This window comes from Thamnophis sirtalis, unplaced genomic scaffold (assembly GCF_051295495.1).
Source record: "Thamnophis sirtalis isolate CommonGarterSnake01/CBP01778 unplaced genomic scaffold, rThaSir2_p1.2 scaffold_1, whole genome shotgun sequence".
Taxonomy (NCBI): Eukaryota; Metazoa; Chordata; class Lepidosauria; order Squamata; family Natricidae; genus Thamnophis; species Thamnophis sirtalis.
The window spans coordinates 75,143,922-75,169,228 of NW_028261381.1; the positions used below are offsets into that span (position 1 = coordinate 75,143,922).

The 25,307-nt window shown below is 38.0% G+C and overlaps 1 protein-coding gene across 1 annotated transcript in view; it reads left to right on the forward strand.

The window, feature by feature from the left end:
• The window catches only part of AP2A2 (adaptor related protein complex 2 subunit alpha 2), a 67,454-nt gene that overhangs the window by 3,909 nt on the left and 38,238 nt on the right, over window positions 1–25,307 (forward strand). The window contains exons 2-5 of the mRNA XM_014058557.2: window positions 6,298–6,366; window positions 19,371–19,513; window positions 23,308–23,501; window positions 24,606–24,735. Of these exons, the coding sequence (XP_013914032.2) occupies window positions 6,298–6,366; window positions 19,371–19,513; window positions 23,308–23,501; window positions 24,606–24,735 (536 nt within the window). The remainder of the gene's footprint in view (window positions 1–6,297; window positions 6,367–19,370; window positions 19,514–23,307; window positions 23,502–24,605; window positions 24,736–25,307) is intronic.

Consider the following 25,307-nt stretch of genomic DNA (forward strand, 5'->3'; position numbering starts at 1 on the left):
TATTTTTTACCTTTTCCCCTAACTAGTTTGACACTTTTAATGAATCAATTTTTAAATTAATGTAATTCCAGTGCTCATGGAGGTGATCATCCTTAGCAAAAATTATTTCAGTTCTCTCCTTCCCAGCTGGTTTTTCTGAGTTAAAAGCAAGCTAGATAAGTTCTAAAGTAGCAAATATAGGGATCAGAGAACATACTGAGTTAAGCAAGGCTCCCAGTTTCTTTTTCACTGATAGTCAAAGATACATAGAAGTACCAAAGTACATAGAAGCCTTCGTTTTGACACAGTGTAATCTTCTTTCATTGATGTCCTTGATGGAAGATATAGGGGTATACCTTTAAAAGAGTACCTATATTCCCTATAGGTCCAGGCACACTGAGACTATTGAATATGACCTGCATTGTTTATTTGATAAAACATCTAAATATGACTCTTCTGAACATTTCCAAAGCTTCTGATTATCCTGAGCAGTTTACTTCTTTGTTATTTCAGTTTCCGATCATACGACAAAGCAAAGCTTTGAAGAGCAGCTTGTAGAATTCATTTGAAATTGATCACCTGTAAGAGATTTGACGAAAGCCTTGTTTACATAATCACACGGTTCTGTTTCTGTTATCCTCTCATCTGATCACCGAATTGAACTCTTACTGCTATCTATTCATAGAATAATATTTTTTTACTTTCACTTATATGTTCCTTTTATGGATAGCCTAGAATAATTTATAGTACTTCTTTTATAGTGTACAATTATCCTGTATTTTAATCTTAATTTACTACATATAATTTTAACATTCATATCTTAATCATAATTTACTTGATAGTTTTTGTAGATTTTTCTCCTATTTAGATTTTTGAATTCAATGTTTTAATTATTTTTCTCCTAGTACACATGGATTATTATGTTTGGAAGAATTCATTCTCCTGGTTTTGAATGTTATCTTATGCTAGTCTTGGATCAAAGTTAAATAAATTTGACTTACAGGCTTCTGAACATTAGTATTTCCTGTGTTGATGGTATAAAACCCTAGAGAAATAACTATTATGTCATTGTTTTTCTGCCTTGGGCCTGTAAATATTCATAGAAATTACATAAACTGACTGTCCAAACTTCAAGAAGCTTCCTTGCCTTTTACATACATTAAGACTGTTGCTGCAATAAATGATAGCCAGGATTCTAAATGAATGCTGCCAACTGAATGCTATTTTCTTCTAAAGAATTTAACTACATTCAGATTATTTGTATCTCCATGTCTGTTGTATTTTTCTGATGGCTTCTATTTAAAGTTTCCAGAATGTGTTGATAGATAGAGGAACTATTGCAGTAGAATTATGAATTCAGAAGAACTTCATTCCATATTCTTTTTCCTAGGTACATATATTGTAATTAACAGGAGATGTCCTGAAAGGATTCTGTTGATTAGCTTTGAAGCACTGAGATAGCTAGTCAGATGGAAATAGTGAATTTTGCTTGGTGCTGCCTTTTTTCCTAACAGTTGATTCATTTCCCCCTTCCTTACTACCCACTGTTGAAATGCAAGGTGTGGTTGTACTTTTGTTTTCAGCAATTTCTGCTGCACTAGAGTAGATATTCAAGAAAAAAACTACAAAATCATCAGTAAAAGTAACACTTGAGTTACCCTTACAAAACAAAGTATACAATGGCTCTTGATGGGTCATACTTTGCTCACTTTAGTTCTAAGGTTTATGTTTAGGTTAGTCCTCGAAAAAAGTAAAATATTTTAACATTGTTAGTTTGTGGCCCATGTAATGAAGAGTAACAGACAGTCTGATTTGTTAAAGCTGCTATCATCTGAAGAAAATATAGTTTGCACTGGAAGAAAATTGTTTATAGCTTACATTTTGGAACTTATACTGAGGATTTAGTGAATTTTCTCTTGAGCTTTGGTTGAGTGTTAGTTACAGAAGGAGCTACCCAAAGTGCTGATTGTTTTAATGAATCACCCAATACTTCTCTGGTCTGTTAAAACATAGTTGATATGTTTTATATACTGGGAAAAATACCTGCTTACAATGAAATGACATGTGTTGTCCCATATTGTGATGTTGGTGAGGTAGCTCTCTCACACACATACATTTGGGAGAAATGTCACATTCAAATTAAAAAACTGTAAACAATACAAGAATCATTCCTTATAAAGTAGAAATTTTCTCTCAAAATAATGCATATACAGTACACCACTATGGGTTCCTTAAAGGAGATATGATTGAAATAGAGATGAAATAAAACATAGTAAAATAAAAAAAATCATAGTGTTTTAAGGAAAGGGTTCAAAATCATAGTAAACAGAAATATTATTTTGTTAAAATGATAAACACATGACCAATGTTTTTGTAAAAACCTGAATGTTATTATCCAGTAATGGTTACTAAAGTTTGGTGGGGATGGGAATTACAAAGCCCTGCTTTTGATTTGAAATTCATTTGAACAAAATATTGCACAACAGGAGGCTGATTCTAACTAAACATACATTGTAGCTTTTCTTTTATCTTAGTTGATTAGGGCTTATCCTTGACCTGATGGAGAGGACAGACAGCAAAGGCAAACATTGCTTATTGGAAACAATCCATTGCTTTTCTCTTCTAGTGGGTTAACTTGCTATAAAGTCATTTTAGACTTTTCCTTGGTTCAGTCATTTTGCTGCAATTCAGATTTTGAGTTGAGTGGTACTAAAGAGCTTGTTCTGCTCTGCTGTCAGCTCTTGCTTTTTTGTGCCTAGGTTGATCTACACCAGTTGCAATATTTAGTTGCAATTCTTTACAGTGATAGAACATTACAAATGAGGGTAGAAGAAGCTTCTTTGTAGAACCAGATTAAACCGATACACTGAACCTCTGAACCTCCATTGCTCTTGCTTAATCTGAAGTTCAACTGGATACTGTTGAGGTTGGGGTTTTTTTTTTGCCTAGAAAAGCACTGTATTTAATAATTGCTTTCTCTGCCTGTACCGATGAGTCAGACAGACCATTGGTATGAACTTCGTAGCTTTCCTGCAGAAGCCTATTTCATGTCATCTTGAAAACTGATTTTTCAGCTGAAATGAGCAGTCACGGATTTCTTTACACTTGGTAGTTTGCTGTTAACAAAGGATTGATCATCTTTACTGCATCATAGAGCTTCCTCTGATTCTCAATCTATAGGGAGCCCATCTGCAAAATTTGTTCTCTGTTGCTAAGAGCAAATCATGCAAAATAAAGCAGAAAGGCACTAGGGAATGGGTTGTTTTTCTGACTTCTAAGGCCTGTAGCTTCTAGGACTAACAAATTAAAACTGAATAACAGTCAAGCATTTGTAAACTTAAAAAAAACGGTTTTAAAGCAAGCTGATGTAATTAACAACTACAACCAGCCATGTTTGTGTTAGGTGATTTGCAATGATTAAATTATGATGCTATATGTATAGAGGCAACTTGCGAGAATGTAACTCAGAATTGAGGTGTTCTTTGTGTTCTCTGAGCTTGCTTTTTTCCTGCAGACGTTTTGTTTCCTGTTACCTTGTCTAGTAATGAACATCAGTAAGAAGAAAAGCAACCTTGGAGAAGACTAAGAACCCAACAGCATATTAATGAGTTAAAAGTTAAATGGAATTGGATTCATGGCAAGAGGGTGGTTTGTTTTTTACACACTGATCATATCTCATAAACATAATCATAAAACCATGATGTAATGCAATTGTACATTAAGCATTTTTAGTAAGCCTGGATCATGTCTATTGCAACATTGAATAACAAAGTCTTAGACTTCTGGCCAGTAATAAGAAGATGACCTGCTTTGCTACACAGTTAATGGCATTCACATTTTGAGCTACCTTTTAAAGTCTTCAACCAGGCTGCTAAAAACATGACGTAAAAGTTTGCTTTAGAGTTTTTAAAATTGGTGTCCAGGCACATACAGTTCTTCATGCCATTTCAGTGTGTACCTTTTAGGTATGCAGGTAGAAAAGACAAACTGTTTCTTGCCAAGGGTTCAGAGAAATTGGAACTTGTTTTCATTTTGTATGCTGGATTTCCCAGTTTGTAAATGTACGGATAGAGATTCCAGCTTTACTTTCATATTTGGGTGCTTTATGTTGTTGTTGTTGTTAGTTGTGAAGTCGTGTCCGAACACATCACGACCCCATAAACAACATTTCTCCAGGCCTCTATCATCCCCTGGAGTCCATTTAAGCTCACACTGACTGCTTCAGTGACTCTATCAGCCACCTCATTCTCTGCCGTCCCCTTCTTCTTTTGCCCTCAATCTTTCCCAGCATTAGGGTCTTCTCCAGTGAGTCCTTCCTTCTCATTAGGTGGACAAAGTGGGTGCTTTCTAGGCAGGAACTGTTCTGAGAGAAATATGTTAAGGAATGCAAGGAATTCTTTTCTTTTTTGTTCACACATTGTACGAAAATGAGAGGCATTGTTGTCTTTTTTACAATAAACTTAGTTTCACTAATTCGTGTAACATTGTAGAAAGAGCGTCACTGAACATTCCTATCTGTTTAAATGACCTTTCAAAGGAAGTTCATAAGCCTTCTGTTAATCAGAACTATTCAAGGTTTGAAGGTCAGCGTTCAGCCTGGAGTGAAAAAGAACTGTTTTTGATAGAAGTTCAGTGTGTTGATTCCCTTTTCCTGGTAATGTAAAGAAATATGGGAAAAATGACTAAATCTATTGAGGAAAATGTATCAATTATTTTTGGTGTAATTGCCTTCCAGCAGAATGTCTAGGTAACTTATAAAAACAAAGGAGAATTTTGAGAGAACAATGCATTAAAAAAAAAACTTTAGAGGCATAAAGGGCAATAATGATGACTTAGAGACCCTATTTGGTGCAGTGGCTAAGACATTGGGCTAGAATCCAAGGGAGCCTAGTCCCACTTTAGTCAAAAAGCCAACTGGGTGACCCTGGGCCAGTCAGTTTCTCTCGGCCCTAGGAAGCAGGCAATAGCAAATCATTTCTGAAGAACCTTGCAAAGAAAACTTCAGGCCTAATCTAGGCGGTTGCCAGGAGTCAAGATTAACTTGAAGGAACACACACACACACACACACACACACACACAGTATTGAATGGATGTCTTTAGGAAGTGAATTTCCAATATTCAAGAGAGTTTGGCATAGTGGTCAGCTATTAGGTAAGCAACAGCACTTTGAAATGTGTTTGGAACCAGATTATAAAATATCAACATTTACAATACCGAGAACACCCTTCAATTAAAAAGAATTCACTTAAGGAAACACACATACATTCATGCCCCCCTTCTTTCCCTCCCTCCCTCCCTCCCTCCCTCCCTCTCTCTCCTGTTGTATATCTACAATGTTATTCAAGCATGGATACTTGTTCAGTGAAGTGAAATAATTGTATTTGATAATGGTTTTATCAATTCTCTATGGAAAGGAAGATGATGTGATTTTTGTGTTTCTAACTTAAAAGTACTATTGGCCAAAGGGTGTTTTGGTTTTTTTACATTCAGCATAACTTGTGTTTATATCCAGCAAGAAGCTGGAATTAATCTCTCTAAATGTCATGTGGCTGGTGGGATGTTTACCAATCACACTTATTATCCATCATAAATGTATTGACTCCCATCAGTTTTATATTTTGTTGCAGGCTGTCACTGTCTTATATATAAAAGATCCTGATGAAACGTTATGCATCATTCCCTGTCTCTTGGATTTTTTTTCCTTCACCACTTTCTGTCTCACTGGTTTCCAAATTTTAATCAAGAACTACTATTGGCAGATCCTAGATTCAATCCCAAACCATTTTGTGAAGAAAGGTCAGAGAAGTAGCACAGCAAGAATATAAAGAGATTTGCAACCAGTCTATTACAAAGGGATGAGAAATTTAGGATTTAAAGCAGTGTTTTTCAAACTTGGGAATATTAAGATGTATGGACTTTAACTCCCTGAATTCTCTCACCTGCATTTTGGCTAGGGAATTGTTGGGGTTAAAGTCTACACATCTTAAAGTTGCCAAGAGGGATCCTTTGTGCTATGTGAGCTTGCACATTTTCATTTCCAAAACTAAGTAACATCATCAGTGCTACTAAGGAGTGCAATTTGCTCTCAGTTTATATTCTAGTGGCTTGCCCTGCCAATGTTTGTGGGGGGTGGTCTTAGAGATTCTTTGACTGGGCTGTTTAGTGTTGGATTTTTGGCAGTTTCTTGATTTTTTGAAGTTGCAGGTTTGAAAAATGCTGATTTAAACCCTCCAAATTATTGTGCTGTTAAAGACTGTTCATTCTGTTACCAACTTGTACTCTGAACTGAGAGGTTTTTCCCCCCTCTGTGTTTTCAGGTAAAAGCAAAGAAGCTGAGATTAAAAGAATAAACAAAGAACTGGCAAATATTCGATCCAAATTTAAAGGTAAGAAAGTAATGCATTGTTTTGGAAATTTTATTGTGGAAAATGAGAATGAATATGTATGAATAATATGGCATTAACAACTGTTGCCATTTTGGATTTTTATTAAGGACCCCGTTTCATATTCTGCATGGGGCTGGCAGAATATTTGGCTTTCCATAATTCTCACTATGAATGAGACAAGATAATCTCTCCCTCCCATCTTTTAAGGCTAAATAAAATAAAAACCAGGACATGTTAAGCAACCATCACCACAAACGTAACTGGGATACAAAACAAAATGTAAGATGAAGAAGAGCTGGCTCTGATTTGATATGTCATCTGATGTTTAACAAATGCATACTATCTAGCATGCCACAACATCCTACCCAATGCTCACTATTATACTTGGCTTAGTAGTAGGACATGGTCTGTGTATACAATAGTCCTCAATTAATAATCCCTCTTCACCAATCCTGCGAAGTTGTAATGATGCTGAGGGGTAATTACAACCGGTCCTTGAATTTCTGGTCATTGCAGCATCCCATGGTCACATGGTTGCCTTTTAAGACTTAATCTGCTGACTTCCCACAACCAAAATCAATAGGGAAGCTAGCAGGGAAGATCACAAGTTGCTCAGCTCCCTGCCTCCCTCTACTCGCACACATCCTGCAACCACCCTGAGCTTCCAAATATCTATTTGGTGGACACTGTAATTTCTCTTTTAGTTGTTAATGAGCTTGATTGGAATGCTTCAGTAGCTTAAAATGCTCTGTTACCTTCATTAAATACAGCAGATTTATTTTATAATTTGTTTGTAAAGTAGAAAACTATTGCTTAATTTCTGCTGAGATCCTAGTTTGGTTTCTGTTTAACCAACTCATGTGTTTCCTTTTCTGAAACTTAAGACACATTTTAAAATCTTACCAATAAGGAAGAAAAATAAATATTAACTCCCTCTTTAACTGCTAATTCTTACAAAATCAACCTGTCATAACTAGATGGCTAAGGTAAAACAAAAATAGTGGTAGTCCTTAACTTACAACAGTTCATTTAGTAACTGTTCAAAGTTACAAGGGCCCTGAAAAAAAGCATCTCACGACCGTTTTTCACACTTACGACTGTTGCACTATCATCCCCGTGGTCACATGATCAAATTTCAGCTACATGGCAAGTAACTCATATTTATGACAGTTGCAGTGTCCCAGAGTCATACAATCACTTTTTGTGATCTTCTGACAAGCAACATCAGTAGGGAAACCAGATTCACTTAACAGCCTTGTTATTAACTTAACAGCTGTGGCAGAGAGGTTGTAAAATGGAGCAAAACTCACTTAACAAATGTTTCACTTAGCAACAGAAATGTTGAGCTCAATTGTGGTTGTAAGTTGATGATTACCTATAAGTGTCTGGCTTATATAGAAACCAGGTTTTTTTTTAATGGAAGTTTTTATTACCGTATTTTTCGGAGTATAAGATGCGCCTTTTCCCCTCAAAAAAGATGCTGAAAATATGGGTGCATCTTATACATGGAATACAGCATTTTTTTGCCTCCTGAAACCCTGCCCCCTTCACCTAAATGGCCATGTATAGCTTTAGGAGGCTTTCAGAGAGCTCCTGGGGGCTGGGGAGGGCAGAAATGAGCAAACCCCCCCCCCTGGAGCATTCTACAAGCCTCCTAAAGGCTATTCATGCTTTTTTTTTTTTGAAAAAAACCAAGCCCTTTTTTGTGAAAAACGGGCCATTTTTGGGAGGTTTGCAGAGTGCAAAAACTTTTTTTTAATTTGCCTTTCAAAACCTTGGTGCGTCTTATATTCTGAAAAATACGGTATCTTTCTTTTAGTTACCAGGGCTAGGAGGTGAATTTTTATTTTGATTGTGTTGTTTTATGTATAAAAGCTGCCTAAATTGGATCGTAACAGTGATCAGGTTTTTTAAAAAAAATAAATAAATTTAACAGCGCAGCAGTTATGCAACCTAGTATTGTTTTCTGCTTTTTGTAAAATATTGGGAACTGAGGATGGTGCAGCATTTTGGCTGAGATAAGAAGACATTCTCCAGAAACACTGCCTAGAAAGATAGTGGGTTGTCTCTTGTTGCAGACAGTATGATCAACTGAACGTGGCATGGCCCTTCTTAGAAAAGAAGGCTGAACAAGCTGTTTGTGATGAACAAGCTGTTTCAAGGCAGCCTGGATTACATAAGTACATTTGTGAGTCTCAGATATCCTTGGTTCTTCACTGAATCTGTAGACTAGTGCTCCTCCTTCCTATATAGCAAGCTACACAGACTTTAATTACACGTTCATAAAAATAATTCATAGAACAAAGAAATTCCTTGATCACGGCAGATCAGCAGTTGAGCCTTCAATTGCTTTAGCAAGAAATTACATTGAACTGAGATTTTAAAAAAAAGCTGATGGCATGATGGTTAATGGGTTTGCCTATCACATGAATGCTACTGATTTATTAAAAAAAAACATGCTTAAGCAAACAGAGGCTTAATAAAATTTGTGCAACCAGCCTCAATAATTTAGAGGACACTGTCGTATTTCATATTAACCCTATTAATGGAACATGTTATTTGTTATCTTAGTTCAGAAATACATATACATATATTGTCTGTGACTTAGAATGTGCTGATTTATACAAGTAAAAGGAGCTGAATTATGTGGTTACTTTGCAGCTGGCTACAGCTATTGAACAAACTTCTCCGATTTCGTATGGTATCAATGATGAAAGAATTTTTTTGTTTGCATGTCAGATAGCTCAAGGTGGGATGGAAGTTTTTTGTTAAGAGTTCCATGTCTGTGTTTGTGTGTGCATCTTCAAATCAGTGTTGACTCCTAGTGACTGCCTGGACAAGTCTTGGCATTTTGTTGGCAAGAGTTTAGAAGTGGTTTACTACTGCCTGCTTTCTCTGGCTGAGAGAAAGTGACTGAGCAGGTTTCATGCCCTAAGACAGTGATGGCTAACCTTTTTGTTGTCACTTGCTGAAAGCGTGTGTGTGCACATGACAGCGCGCACAGGCATGCCCACAGCCTAATGCAATGCGTACGCAACAACCCCCATGCATCCTGCACCCCTGTGCATGCGGTGTGACCCTCCCCTGCCCCCATGCATGCATGCGCATCTCCCACATGCACCCCACCTCGACGCAAGCACAGTAGAGACCCGAAAATCAGCTGGTCCAGAGGGAGGCGCGCAAGCATGTGCAGTAGAGCTGAGCAGGGGTGATGGCTCGCATGCCCGCAGAGAGTGCTCCACGTGCCACCTGTGGCACACATGCCATAGGATCGTCATCACGGCCCTAAGGCAGCACTAGAGTTAAGATCTCCCAGTTTCCAATCTGCTACCTTAATCGCTACACCGAACTGACTTTATTCCATAGTAGATGTAATGAAGAGTATCATGTTGATAATAGAAATCATTAGCTAAAGTTTACTTTTAAGGAAAATCTGAAGAAGCTACAGCTAAACCTTTCAAATAAAAAAAGAAAAGTCCAGTTGCCATGACTCACTTTCCAGAAAACTGAGTATCTTCATAGATAACACAGCTCTACATTTTAGAAAAAACAAGGCATGCCTGAGCAAAGCAATGAGACCGTATTTAAAAAAAACATTGAAGTCTGAGCTTTGAGATTTTTGATGCAAACCAGTTCCTTTTTTCTTTAAATATTACACAAGAAAAAAGGGGGAAATATACAACTATGTGATAACTTTTAGGTTTTGTCCTTTCTTTTGTCCTTTTTAATAATCTCAACAGAAGCAAAACAATCCTGCTAAGAAACAAAACCCACAAAGATATGTGTATGTGTTTGGTTCTTATCTATATGAATATAGGTCTCCCCTATCTCTCAAAATCAGTCTGAATCCACTGAAGTGAATTATTGTCAGTTGTACTAGTCAGTGGCCCTGGAAACTTGTATTCTTTGGGATTATTATCAGCAGTGTAAAAGAAACAGATATCGGAATGACTTTAATGTGGTTCATTGAATTTCTTTCGTTGTGTTGCTTACATTATGCTCACTTCTTAATATATAACATCCCACGAGTCCTGCATATAAGCAGAATGGAGCACTACATGTCAAGATACCATCCTGGAGATATAATTAGTTCCTTAAATATTCCTAATTTGGCCCCTAAAATCATCCTAGAAGGGAAAGAGAGAAACATAATTATTAGCTTAGGTGTGGCAGACATCCTTTTCATCTTTTTTGCCAACTTACTGATTGAACATAAAGGTTTACTGAAATTCCAGATTCAAGAAGTTACTTCATTTCCCAGTTCTTTCCAAGGCAGGTAGATGTTTTCATATCCATATGGTAGAAAATATCATGTTTCTCTGAAATAAGACCTCTCTGGATAATAAGCTCAATCAGGCTTTTCATTGCATGCGCTAAAATAAGCCCTCCCCAAAAATATTGCAACACAGCAGCAGCCATGAGATGACCACACTCACCACCTCCTGCACCTCAAAAATAATAAGACCTCCCCGAAAATAAGGCTAAGACAGCGTCTTATTTTTGGGAAAACATGGTATTTGACAGTCTCAGTTTAATCTTGGTGGCCCGATGCAGAAGAGTAACTTTTGGATATGCAACAGACTCATGTTGCTGTTTGCTGAGAAGGCATTCCAGAGTTTCAACATGAAAGACCATGCATCTCTTGGAGATCAGTTGGAGTTGGGCTGCCAGGACAAATTAAAATTAATTAATTCTTTAAAAAAATCCAGGAGCTTTTAATTTCAGTAGAGCTGGAGATACAGTTTTCAATAGGAAGATTTCCTAGAGATAATAAGGTTTCTGACAGGATTTTTAACATAAAAATAGCATTTTGAACTGAGCTCAGATAGATATCTGGCTATCTAATGAAAGGTAATTTGCTGGCCATTTAAACATAACTTTTTTGATTATTATGTAGTGATCTTTACAATGAAGTTTCCCTTTTCCCTTACCACTGATATCAGATTCATTAACAGGCTACTTACTGTTGGTTTGCTTTATATATTAAGCTCAACCACACTTACGTACAAAGACTCTTCATGGGATACATATATCAATATAAATGTTTATTATGGGTTATCATATTTACATTTTCTACTAGATTTTTTTTTTTAAAGCAGCATCTTAAATAGTAAAATGGTGAACTTAGTTAATACTAAAGAATTTGTCTTTAACATACTATCTATCTATATAATTGATCGAGTAAATATAACTTTTTTAATGTGGTTGACTCATGATACATATAGCTGAGTTGTTGTTATGTACATTTTTATTTTAGTCTTCAACATACCTTGCTTCTTAATTCTTTAATTCCACTATAGATCGATATGCATATAGTATCTTTAATTTTGTAACATGCATGTTCTTCATCCGTATCATTAATGGAAAATCCCGTATTTGAGAATGTATTTTATTGTATAGCTTTAAACAAATCATTACTGAAAGGATGCGAAAACAATACTATCAAATCAGCTAAATGAAAGTCCAAGGAAAGGAAATCTCCTTTTTGAAGCACTCATTGTGCTGAAAATGCTGATTGGTATTCTGACTTCCTGTTTCTTCTGAACTGATTTTAATGGGCAGAGGTTCAGAACTCTAGGAATAGAGAAGGAAGTGTTGACAGTCATAATTTCTCATAAACAAACTGCAGTTTTACATCTGGATATTTGAAATATATATAATTGGTATGGCAAAGACATTAAGCAGCCTATTCAACCAGATTATTTAACTAATAAATTTATTTTCAGGGTAAATAATAAGCACTCTGCCTCAGTCCAGAGTGGCATGATGGCCTAGTGGTGAAGATGCTCACCTGCCACTTGAAAGGTTGAGAGTTCAATTCTAGTAATGGCAGACTTCCCAGCCTTTTGTACAGCTGCACTGCACTGCAACTTCCTAAATGCTCATCAAAATTCTATTAACACGTTTTTCAGGCACACTTGAGCAAGTGTAATAATATTCCAGCTGGCTTTGCCTTCATTCTTACTGCCTTTCCCTTTACATAGCAGAATAATAAGATTATTCTTCTAGTATTTAGGAACAAATTCTATTTTCATACCTTTGCATATAGTACGACTGCAAGTAATGCAGTCGTACTATAAGAAAATTATATCCTGTTTCAACCTTTTTCCAGTCCCACCATCTATTCATGCAGCAATTAACATTTTCTCTGTATGTACATGATATTTAATCTCTCATTCTCCCCTTTTAATTCTCTCTCTCCTGCAACAATTTTCTCTCATTTAGAGCCTTTCTCACTTCATAATTCCAGCAAGCTTCTTTTTTCATATTTCCCTGTGTCCCAATCACTTTTTATGTATTCCCTCATCTTATTCCCATTCAATTATTCATGTCAGATAACAGAATAATTTCCTCCCTCAGTTGCATTTATTCAGAATGTTACACAGCGTTTCCCAAATGTCACCCCTATGTTCAAGCTTTTGCCAAAAGAAAACAAGAACCTCACTGGTTTTTTTAAAATCAGAGATATTGAAAAGGAAAAGCGATTAGGGGTGACAGATATTGGCAACTGGTTATTTTCCATTCAGATCCAATTTACCTTTTAAGTTTGATAGGGTGAAAACATAATAATTCTCTTACTATCAATTGTTTGATGGACAAGGGAAGTTGTTTACCATTTTCCTGATAATCAAAGAATGTGTTAAAGTTCTAAATTCTAAAGAATGGTTCAAGCTAGTAATGTTTTGCAAAATATTATCCTGGCTTTGTTCAATCAAAATTTGCACATAATGCTTTTTAATGAGATGGAAAAAGTGTAGGATAAGCTGCTTAGCTGTGGCACATTTTGACTATGTACCACAGTTATAGTCAAAGGCCAGTTTTACCTAAATATGTTCAGGTTACTCTGTACAAACTATGGTGTCTAATTTAAAGATTTCTTCTGAGCCAATTTATTGTAGCCTGTATCCCATCAATGAGCGGATTCCTGTGGTATGCTGACACACTCAGAATGTCCAAGGATACCTGCCTCTCCGTTCACTTGTGTATCTTGTCTGTTTTATCATTATTAATTTTCTACTTCATAATCCTTAGCTACTTCAGGATGTAATCGCAATTCTGATGTTTCAAATGAAAGACCATGATGAAACAATTAACTTACTTACAAGATGAAAAATATAGACATGGTTATTAGTCATAATGCAATGTCAGCCCTACATGGTGACCAGGTTAGGACACCAAAGCCATGTAGATCAGTACTACTTTGATTATAACAGCTATTGTAACAGAGTCTTGCAAAAACTAGTGTGCTTCCTCTGAACTATGACAGATTTGCTGAGAGGTTTTTTTTTCAAGTTACTTTCTTGGCCTCTCTTATCTGACCATTTTCAATAGCAGTTCTTCTTCTGGTCCTTCAAGGCCATTCCCTTCCCTCTACAGAGATTTTAGCTCTTAAACCTATGTGTGTTTAGACCAGAGTTATTGTAATAAACAAGATTATAAAGGAGAAGAAAGATCACATAGTAGTGTAAGTTTTTAGCTGAGGTCCATTGCAACCACTCAAATCTTCCCGGCTAAAGCAAGTGTTAGAACCATACATTTCTAGCATGTTTTATCTCCAAGTGGGCTTCTCCATCTCCACCCAATGTCCACTGTAATCATTACCGATAATGGAGGAAAGTTACTGAAGAATATTGCTCCCTGCTGTCAAGCCTCACAACAGCTTCAGGAGAATATCATGTTCATTGATATCAAAGACTGCTGAAAGGTGCCTAACCAGGATATTTGCACTCCATCTAGCCCATACTAAATGTCAACAAAATGTCCTTTTGTTCTCCCATCCAATCCTAAATCTTGACTGAAAAGGTCCCGATAATCTGTTTTATCCAGAGTTCTCTGTAAATATAGTCCAGCCATCTTGACAATGCCCCCTGACAGAAGGGAAGCTAAAAAATAATTATGAAGGTAGCCTGAACAATGAATATCTTAGTTTAGAAATTACTTTTTTTCCCTATTGATACAGGCCCGTTTGTGATTTTGTGGCTTGATATCAGCCATGTTGTAGCCTAGAGACTGGCAGTTGCCAAGGAGAATGAATATTTTTAGGCCTTGTCTATACTGTCTTACCAGTTGATTTCCACATCGCCAGATGCTTGTTCATGCAAACAGCCAAATGTGATTTAGAATCCATTATGTCTCTTCAAGGAAAATAATGCCAAGAGGCAAACTTGTTCCTATTTGTAGTGCTGCGTCCAGCACTAGATAACTGAATTACTAACAGTGCCATTTTTGTATAAATAGAACAGCCATTTTTTAAGCTCTAAGAAAGATGTGAAGAAAACTAAGATGGCTACTTGTGATCTGCATTCATTAGACTGAATCATACTTTTTTTGTCCAGATTAATAGATCAATGCATTTTTATCTAGATAAATAGATTAAAGCACCTTTAGGCCAGCCCCTTCTGATCTTTATGATGCTCTTTAATAACCACAGGAAGACCTCGCTCACTGACCATCCTGCTTAGCAACCGTTTCTGGTTACAACAGTACCAAAATAGTAAATTTAGCATTCCCATGGTCACGTAATTAACATTTGGGGACTTCGCAACCAATGGGTGTTTATAATGATCATAGCATCCTGTGATTGCATGATTGCCATTTGCACACTTCACAGCCAGCTTCCAATAAGCAGACAGTCAACAATAAATGCAAGTCTCAATAACATGATGTCTTGTTTAATGACCACAAGAGATTTGCTTAACAACTGCAGCAGAAGCAACATCAGTCTGGGGTGGTCAGATGATTTTCCTCTTAATGACCATGTCACTTAGTGAAATAATTTCTGGTCTCAATGATGCTTGTTGTTAAGCAAGGAATACCTTTATTGTTTATGAAGTTGGCCAACTTGCTATGGGACAACTCACCACAAGACAATTCAGCAAATACAGAATTGCAAGGGAAAAAAAGTCAATCCAGGAATACAAGAGTTCCAATAATTTTGACGAAAACATGGTATCCAATGATAAAAGTAACTGAATGAAACAATGCACACAATGTTGACTTATCTTGCAATGAGTTATCCTGCAGTGACTTGGCCATGCAAGTTGTCTGTGGTGAATTGGCTGCAGCAAGTTAGGCATTGTGAGTTATCCTTATTGTTTATGCCTGTGCTTAGAGCCTTTCTCGTGTGCAGCTGTGATTAGTGCTGGTAGTTCCACTTCATCGTCTTAACTACATTCCCTCTCTTTACTACTATACAGCAATAGTTCTCTAGTCTGAACGACATCCATGTATTTGGCAAGCTTCCTTGATAAGTGCTATTCACTTTTACAACCTTAGTTTCTGATATTAACAGTATATTAATGTGGATCTGGGTAATCTATAGAATTGTAACATTGACAGCTGATTGATCCAGTATATAAATTGAAATGATGCATTGATAAGTAATAACAAGGAAAATGATATCAAATGCATTTGACAAATATGCTTTTCTCCGAGGATGGCAAGTCCTGTAATATATAAGAACTCAGTATTAGTTTGAATAGTGGTTCCGTGAAAGCCTCTTACTTGTGCAATCTACAAGATGACTTTTGAGTTTGATATACAGTATGTGCTAGTTAAAGAAAGTATTGTATTTATGTATATGTTAAGTACAACTTAATTTTTAACCAAATTCAAATTTCAGTCAGTTTTCCAGAGTGAGTTTGCAGGATGGTCCAGAGATGGTATTATCACAGCCAATTGGCCTCGAGACTGGGTTGAAGCTGAAGCCACGCCTCTGGGCTCCTCTCCTCTCCTCTGACTCCAGTTTCAATCCAGTCTGGTCAAAGAGAGGTTGCAAATTCTTGACTCCTGATCTGATTCAACCATCCTCGACTCAACTTGCTTCCTTCTCACAAGGAGACCCTTCCTTCACTTCCCAGTAAGTCCCTGCTAGTAGCTGCATTTTTTCCAGCTACTGGAGGGTTAAATCTCAAGGCTTGGAGGCTCCGGTGTCTGGGTCGCTGTCCCAGTGGCCATTTTGGCCGGCGACCACGTGGAGCCCATCTGAGGGAGATTCCCATCAGGCTTTTCTGCTACCTGGATGACATCCTTTTCCAGGGGGCATCTCCTGTTCAGATTAGGTCAGACCTTCAGCAGGTCATTGACACCCTCCAGGACTTAGGGTTCTCGATTAATTTCGAGTAGTGTACTCTCTCCCCATCCACCTGAATCCTACACCTAGGGGCGGTGATTGATTCCCGGTTGGGTCGAGTGTTTCTTTCCCTGGACCACAGGTCCAGCTTGTTGAAGTTAATTAACCAGATCCGGAAGGATCGTTGTGTTCCCGTAGCCCTTCTTTCCAGCTTGCTGAGAAAGTTCATCTCATGCATCAAAGTAGTGCCATGGGCGCGACTACGTGCCAGGATGCTCCAATGGAGGCTGCTGCCATATCAGAGGGCCGATTCCAGCAACTCTACGCTCAAGGTATCAGCGACGCCACAGGTGCTGATGTCTCTCAAGTGGTGGATGTCCCCAGCTTTGCTCAAGGGCTGCGAATTCAGGGAACAAGAGCGCCTCATACTGATAATGGATGCCAGACAGGTCGGTTGGGGGGGGGGCGACCCTAGGCTTCCAGCTGGCACAAGGCCAGTGGTCAAAGAACGACCTTCAACACAACATAAATTGGCTAGAGCTTCAGGCAGTCCACCTTGCCCTATGACGGTTCCAAACCTCAGTAGAAGTTCATCACATCCTTGTCTTAACAGACAACGTTGCAGCAGAGGCGCACATCAATCGACAGGGAGGCACACGATCCTGGGATGTTGCTGGGATACTGAGCGAAGAAATATCTGCACTCCATCTGAGCGGAACACATCACTGGCATCAGCAACCATCAGGCGGACTGGCTGAGCCGGGAGATGGTAGACAATGGAGAGTTGAGTCAGTCCAAGGAGCTCTTCCAGAGGATCTGCCAGAGGTTCGGGAGACCGGTGGTGAACCTGTTCGCCACTCAGTCCAACGATCAGATGCCACGGTTCTTCTCTCAGTTCCCAGCTCAGGGAATGGAGGGGGTCAACGCCCTTCGCTTCAAGTGACCGGTTGGGCTGCTGTATGCTCCCCCCCACCTTTCCTTCCTGGGGTCATCCACAAGGTAGTCAGAGAGCAGGCCGAAGTAATCCTAGTGGCCCCCTACAGGCCCAGGAAGACTTGGTTCGCGGACCTGCTGAGTCTATCGGCAGGGAGACCATGGAGGATTCACCAGGGGGAGGTGAGATTGCTACAGGGGAAGTTGCTCCATCCAGATCCACAATGGCTCCAACTGGCTATGTGGAGATTGAGCGGGAGCGCCTGAGAGGCGCCCTCCTGTCCCAAAAGGTGATCAGAACCATTGAGGCCTCCAACAGACAGTCAACCGACAGGATTTACGATTCCATTTGGAAGATGTTTGTCCAGGCCGCCCACGTGACCCCCCTCCAGGACCACGGTCCCTCACGTCCTGGATTTCCTCCAGGAGGGTCTGGACAAGGGCCTGTCCCTAGCCATGGTTAGGAGACAGTTGGCAGCACTGGCCACGGTGCTACCTGGGGAGGGGCCCAGTCCGCTACCTCATTTGCCCTTAAGAGGTTCCTCAAGGGGGTGGCCCACCTTCATCCACCACCAGTCCAGAGGTTTCCTACGTGGCACCTTCCCACAGTGCTACGGGCCCTTATGGCCAAGCCATTTGAACCACTCCGGATGGTTAACCGGAAGCTCCTCACTTGTAAGATTGTGTTCCTGGTGGCTATCACCTCGGCTAGGCGAGTCTCGGAGCTGGGGGCTCTCTCCTCCAAGGAGGATCTATGCATGTTTCACAGTAACAGGGTAGTGCTATGCCTGGACCTGGTTTTCCTGCCAAAGGTAAACACGGTCTTCCACCCAGCGCAGGAAGTGGTTCTTCTGGACTTTTGCCCAGACCCGACTAGGGAGCGGGAGCACAGTTGACACTGTTTAGATGTAAGAAGAGCCTTACGGATTTACCTAAGGTGGACGGCGGAGTTTCGTAGGTCTGAGGCTCTGTTTGTGTCATTCCAACCCTCGTCGCTAGGGAAGAGGCTCTCCCCGTCCACCATTAGCCGGTGGATCCGTATGGCCATTGCCCTTGCCTACGAGGCCCAGAATTTTCCGATTCCGGCCGGCATCACGGCTCACTCCACTAGGAGTGCGGCCACCTCAGTGGCCTGGGCCTCCCAGGCCCCTATAGAAGACATCTGCAGGGCAGCGACATGGGCATCCCCGTCGCCCTTCATCCGGCACTACAGGCTGGATGCCTTCGCATCTTCCGATGCGGCATTCGGCTGCAGGGTCCTGCAACAGGTCCTGTCGGATCAGTGAGGGCCCACCCTTGGGACGAAACTTGGGTATGTCCCATCTCTGGACCATCCTGCAAACTCACTCTGGAAAATGACAGTTGGTCTTACCTGAACTGTTATTTTAAGAGGTGTTTGCAGGATGGGCCAGTTCTCACCCTAGTTAGATAGACAGTATTGGTGGGTGGAGGTGTCTCCTTTGTGACTTGTTTTCAGGATCTCGGGAGCGCATACTGCATTGAAACTGGAGTCAAAGGAGAGGAGCCCAGAAGCATGGCTTCAGTTTCAACCCAGTCTCGAGGCCAATTGGCTGTGATAATACCATCTCTGGCCCATCCTGCAAACACCTCTTAAAATAGCAGTTCAGGTAAGACCAACTGTCATTTTATGACTTTTTAAAATTAACTTTGATTCCCTGCTTATAAGTCTTATTTTTTATCTGATTTGTCTCAAGTAAATATGAATAAACCATCCTAAAAAGTTTTCTCCCCTACAGAGTTGTCACACAGTCATCTGTAAGTTATGATCTATTGTCATTATTGAAATTATAGTTCGCTCTCTGACAGGAATTTAGTGGGCTTATCAGGATGTAGCTGCAATTTTCATAGGGTCTACATTGTGGAGCTGGTTCAATGCTACAAGAAGATATGATGGAATGTCTAATCAATATATTTAAAAAGGCATACGGCATTTGCGTTTGGTTCAAGTGTTTATGGCTTCTATTTAATTACTCATTAGGTGATAAAGCCCTGGATGGTTACAGCAAGAAGAAATATGTCTGCAAGCTGCTTTTCATTTTTCTCCTGGGACATGATATTGATTTCGGTCACATGGAGGCTGTGAATCTCCTGAGTTCAAACAAATATACAGAGAAACAAATTGTAAGTAATGTCTCACACCTGCATAGCAAAATTATAGATACCTTGTTTACCTGCTGGGTTTTAATTGGGGGACAGTATTTTCCAATCTGGCATGCTCAGACTTTTTAAATGTTATTTTATTTTTAGGGCTGCAACCCCAGAATTTCCAATCCAAATTGTATATATTTTAAACTAGCCTCTATTTTTAATGTTGATTTTATACATTTAAAAGCCTCTTTTTATATATGTATTGTTTTAAATTGATTATCATTATACACCACCAGAGTTTTTCCTTGTGACATAGGTGGCTATATAAATGTAATTAATTATTAAATAAACTGGTATAGCATCCAACCTTCAATTTAATTGGCAAATTCTGGGACTTGTCTGTACATCTGAAATGATCCACATTGCAGCATGCTGTAGTAATAAATTATTGTTCTATGAAATGTGGTTCATATGAAAGTTTTCATAACAAAACTGGTAAAAAAAATATTTGCAAAGATAAAGAACATGAAAAAGCTGGAAGACAGCTTGATGTTAAATGAGCAGCTAGTAAGAAAATAAAAATGAGCCATCTGTATTGATTCAATTTTCTATGCATTAGATCCAGTGCTGTTGTAAGAAGGTTTAGAAGTATTGTACTGATAGGTATATTGGTAAGGGAACTAAATAAATAGTTGTCAACACTGTAAGAATATAATCACTGTTAAGAATACAGAATACAAAGCAGAATACTACTGCTTGCCTGCAGCAGTAATTTCACTGTTGACTTATCAGTTTAGGATCATAAACTAATTAATTTAATGAAAGCTTTCTTCTAAAAAATCTGCTTAGAATGAATTTTGAACAAAAATATTAGATTTTTTAAAAAAAAAACTATAAACATTGTTGCTTATAATGTACATGTCTTAGAAACATAAGCACATATTGATATTTTGTACACATATGTGTTTTTCCCCCCAGCTCTGTAGAGTCATTACTGGCTGGGCACATTGAGTCATCCTGCAGTCTAAAATCTGTACTGAAGCATACATTTTAAAAAAATAATGTTCATAATCCTTCAGGCATAATCTGCAGAGGGACGCATGCTTGGTGGGGTTGAAGCAAAGAGGGAATGAAATCAGAACTAAAGGCTAGATGAGTTTCAAGTTTATTGTGATCAAAGACCCACAGTATACAAAGAAAAAAATGGTTAAATTGCTAAAAATGTGAGATACATATTGCTTTATCCAGTTAAATTTATTCTAAACAATTGTTATGTATTTTGCAGGCAATATAACACTACTTAGAATATTTAATGCAGTAATCATGATTTTCTGGCAATACATATTGACAAACGAATAAAACTGAAGGCCTTTAGCTATTAATGAATTGTACCAAAAGTTAGGCCCCATTGACACTTTTTAAATACGAATTACATTAAAAGTTTGAATTAATTGCCATTCTCTTCTAAATGTTTTCTTACTCATTTGATACCTAACCTTTGAACAATCATAATTAAGTACAATAACTTTTTATGTGAAAAAAGTAATTAAATCAATAAAACATACAGTATTGTCATTGCCCTATGGGATCTGACATTTGCTTCACTCTGTATATATTTTTAAAAGGTCTTTTGATCCTACCTGGACAAACCACATCTTCCAATAGGAATTTCCTATATATCCTTTCATGTATAGCTGTTGGTTGCACATTAAAGTGCCCTTATGACATACTGTAGTTCTCCTGTACTTAGAAATTTCATTTTGAAATAAAAGGTAATCCTTGATTTACAACAGTTCATTTAGTGACCATTCAAAGTTATAACAGCATTGAAAAAAGTGACTTAGGATCATTTTTCACACTTACAACTGTTGTAGCATCCATAAGGTTATGTGATCAAAATTTGGACATGTGACAACTGGTTCATACTTATGAGAGTTGTAGTATACTGGAGTCCTACGATCACTTTTTGCATTCTTTTGACAAGCAGAGTCAAGGGGGAAGCCAGATTCATTTAACAACTGTGTCACTAACTTAACAACTGCAGTTATTCACTTAACAAGCAAGCAAGAAAGGTTTTAAAATAAGGCAAAATTTACATAGCAAATGTCTCACTTAACCACACAAATTTTGGGTTCAATTGTTGTAAGTCGAGGACTCCCTGTATCTAGCTAAACTAGAGGGGTATTTATTCTCCAAGACCAATTGTTCTCTCTTCTCTGGACCATTTTCTTCTTTTTAAGCAAATGATGTGGGGTCAGAGACAGCATTTATCAGAGATATGAACTGATACCATGGAATTCTGAAATTGCATCAGGAATCCCCTATGGTTATGGGTTATAGGTTGTTTGCATTTGATCTGTACAGCTGTTGCAGAAAAGCCTAGATTGAAATGGGATGTTAGTGGTCATCACCTTCTCTAATACCATCCTAATTTTAGCCGCTCATGATATTATAATTGATTAGACAATTATAATAGCATAATGACTAGACTTTCTCCTGTTGCTGTGCAGTACTCTGTAAGTGACATGTAATATAATTGACGACTTGAAAGTAGATAGATGCAGAGGACTTGGGTCTAGTTTGATTTCTTAGAAAAGTATGTCCTTGGCATTGAAACAGAAAAGGCATATATAAACTGTTCTGCATTTATAATATACCAAGAAGCAAATGATTATAGAGCAGTTTTACACATACAAAATGCTTGCTACTTAGTTGCTGGAACATGCAATCATCTTGCTGAGAGAAATACAGGTATAGGTTCTATCTTCTTTTCAATTGAAGCCCAAACATTTGGTAAACATTGTTTATCTCACTCACTCTCTGGTATGTTTTTTTAAAGTTAAAAATAGTTCATGGCAAGTCTTGTGAAAAGTCAATAAGATATAAGTTAAATGAAGGCTATCAACCCCAGTCATCTCTTTAGCATTTGACCAGTTACTTCCCATTTTTTCTTCCTGTAATTAAACAAATTCACAAAGCAAGCTGTAAATTAGCCAAACCTTAAAAAGTTGTAAATTTTGTTTGCATTTGTGATACAGGTACTGTGATCGAATTACAACCATAATGGAAACTGCCCATCATGGTTGTAACTCATAGCAGTTGTAAAATGGGTTGGTCACATGATTGACCCAATTTTATGTCTCTTTTGTAATGGTGATTAAGTAATCACTATGGTTATTAAGCAAGTCCACAGTAATTCAGTCAAACAATTGTTTGCTATGGGTATAATTTTGCCAAAAATTAGAAGTAAAAATACGGTGACATGATTATAGGACTAAAAATGGCTTGTATATGCAAGCCATTTGCCAAATGCCTGCAGTGCAGTCACATGACTGCATACAGGAACTGACATAACTTTGAATCCGGGTCATAAATACCCCTCCACGATGGGCCATTGTAACTTTAAATGGTTGCTAAGCAACCAATCATAAGTCAAGAACTACCTGTAATTTTACCACAGTGATTTATCTAACTTTCTCATAACAACATTTTATCATCTGAAAAGCTGTTCTGGGTGATCTTTTTGAGGAATGTCAGGGACCAAACTGACAATAATCCAGATGTTCTTTCTTGTATGTAGCTGTTTGCCAGTATGACAAAACTGTACTAATTCAGTCTAGTTTAGTAACCCCAACTGTCTAGTCCATGAGAAATTTGCATTGATTTTTAACTACAGTTTAAAAATTGCTGCAGTGTAACACATCTTGTTTTAAGGCTAAATGATTCTTCAGCACTTTGTACAATACACATCCATTTTTCAAAAAAACCCACATAACATGTTAAACATTTCCCAGTTGACTCACCACTAATTATTCTCTTAATTCCAGGGTTATTTGTTCATCTCCGTACTTGTGAATTCAAACAGTGAGTTGATACGCCTGATAAACAATGCAATCAAGAACGATTTAGCTAGCCGGAACCCCACTTTTATGGGACTGGCTTTGCACTGCATTGCCAATGTGGGTAGCAGAGAGATGGCCGAAGCATTTGCTGGTGAAATTCCAAAAATACTGGTAGCTGGGTAAGTAACATGCACAGGCTGAGTATTAGTAGGCAATTGAGTTTATTCTGTTAGATGTAGCAAGTATCATATTTATATAAACCTTCTTTCTCTTCCTATTGATGGTGCTTATGATTAGAAATCCATCTCTTTGATGTTGACATTGGAAAGAGAGAACACCTATTTGCTCCCAAAGGTTGTATTTGTGAACCCTCCATGTTTGCTTTATTATGAACAAGGGCCTCTTCTGGTATTTGAGAGTGATTATGTTTTTAAGGGTTGCCTTAGTATTGGCTTTATTAGGTAATTAAAGTTTGCAACTCTGATCCATATGAACTTGCTTAAGTGTTAACTTAAATTCAGCACCAAATTTATATGAACATCCATTCATATTTCTGTAATGTTTTTCAGAAGTTTATTTTTCATTTGATATATTAATTAATCCAATTTATATGCCCACTTATCTCACCAAGGACGAATCTTGAAAAATCTCTTGTAATATGTTTGCGTGTTATAGTGAACCTATGTTATATATGACAGAAAGGGATAGCCATGTAAAGAAATTCTAAAATTTGAAATGTTTTATTAACATTGGAATGTGCTTTTAGGGTAAAGAAAATTTCTCTGAGGCAAGTAACTTTATTTTATACCAAAAAGCTGAAGTAGTGTATGAATTGTAAAGTGATGTTTGTATTGGCAACATTCATTTCCCAATTGTGATAGTACATTTAGGAATTTTGCAGGTAATATATTTTTCTGATGCTGAAGATTCTTTGTTTTCATTCAAATTTAGATGGGTATGCCAGAAAATTAACTGTGCACCTATTAAATTACCCCACAGTCTTCTAGAAAATGCCTATAAAATTTGATGTAACTGGAAAAGTTATATGCTACTTCAGTAACCAATTGATAGGAAACCTAAAATTATCTCCCATCTCCTTTCCTCACTGTGATACAAAAGATTCCAGTTTATAGAATCAGTTGCTCACCAAGATGATGACTTTCCAATTACTTATATATAAGGGAAGTTTTCTTTCTATTATATAAATGGGTTGAACAAAATGGGTCCCAGGGAGTTTGGAGAGATCCTTTCAATTATTGACAGGATTGTGCTTGTTCTTGCAGAGACACCATGGATAGTGTAAAGCAAAGTGCAGCCCTGTGCTTGCTACGATTATACAGAACGTCTCCTGATCTGGTGCCAATGGGAGACTGGACATCAAGAGTTGTGCACCTTCTCAATGACCAACACCTGGTAAGCACAGCTGAATATGTTCTCTAGTTGAAGGTTTTGTCCAAATCATATCCAAAGTTCCAAGGAAACAACATGGATTGCCCACATCCTGCCCATACTTTGAAGAAGTTTTTACTTTTGCATTTTTGGCCCATAGAAACACTGGCTCTATTTAGTTCTGCCAAAATTGTGCAACAGAAACAATGTTTTTAATCCTATGAATCTACTCATTAACTGGGAATTAAGGAATACTCTCAGATTACAAACTGCCCATTCATGGACAATGCAGGCCAATTCAAATTAGGCAGAAGCTCTGTCCCAGCTTCCCGTTTTATAATTAACAATAGTACCTCTGTTTTGTCTGAATTTCATTTCAGCTTCCTCTTCCTCATCCAGTCCATTATTGAACTTAGGTAAGGTTCAAAAGTATCAATACTTATTTGGAACTGGATGATAAAACACAATAGAGTGGTTTGCTATTGGTTTACTGATGATACCCCACTTCAGAATTCCAGATGACTTAGATGTTTGACAGCATAAGGTATAAATGGAAATCTAGAAGGTAAACAATGGTCCCTCAGCACCACCTTCTG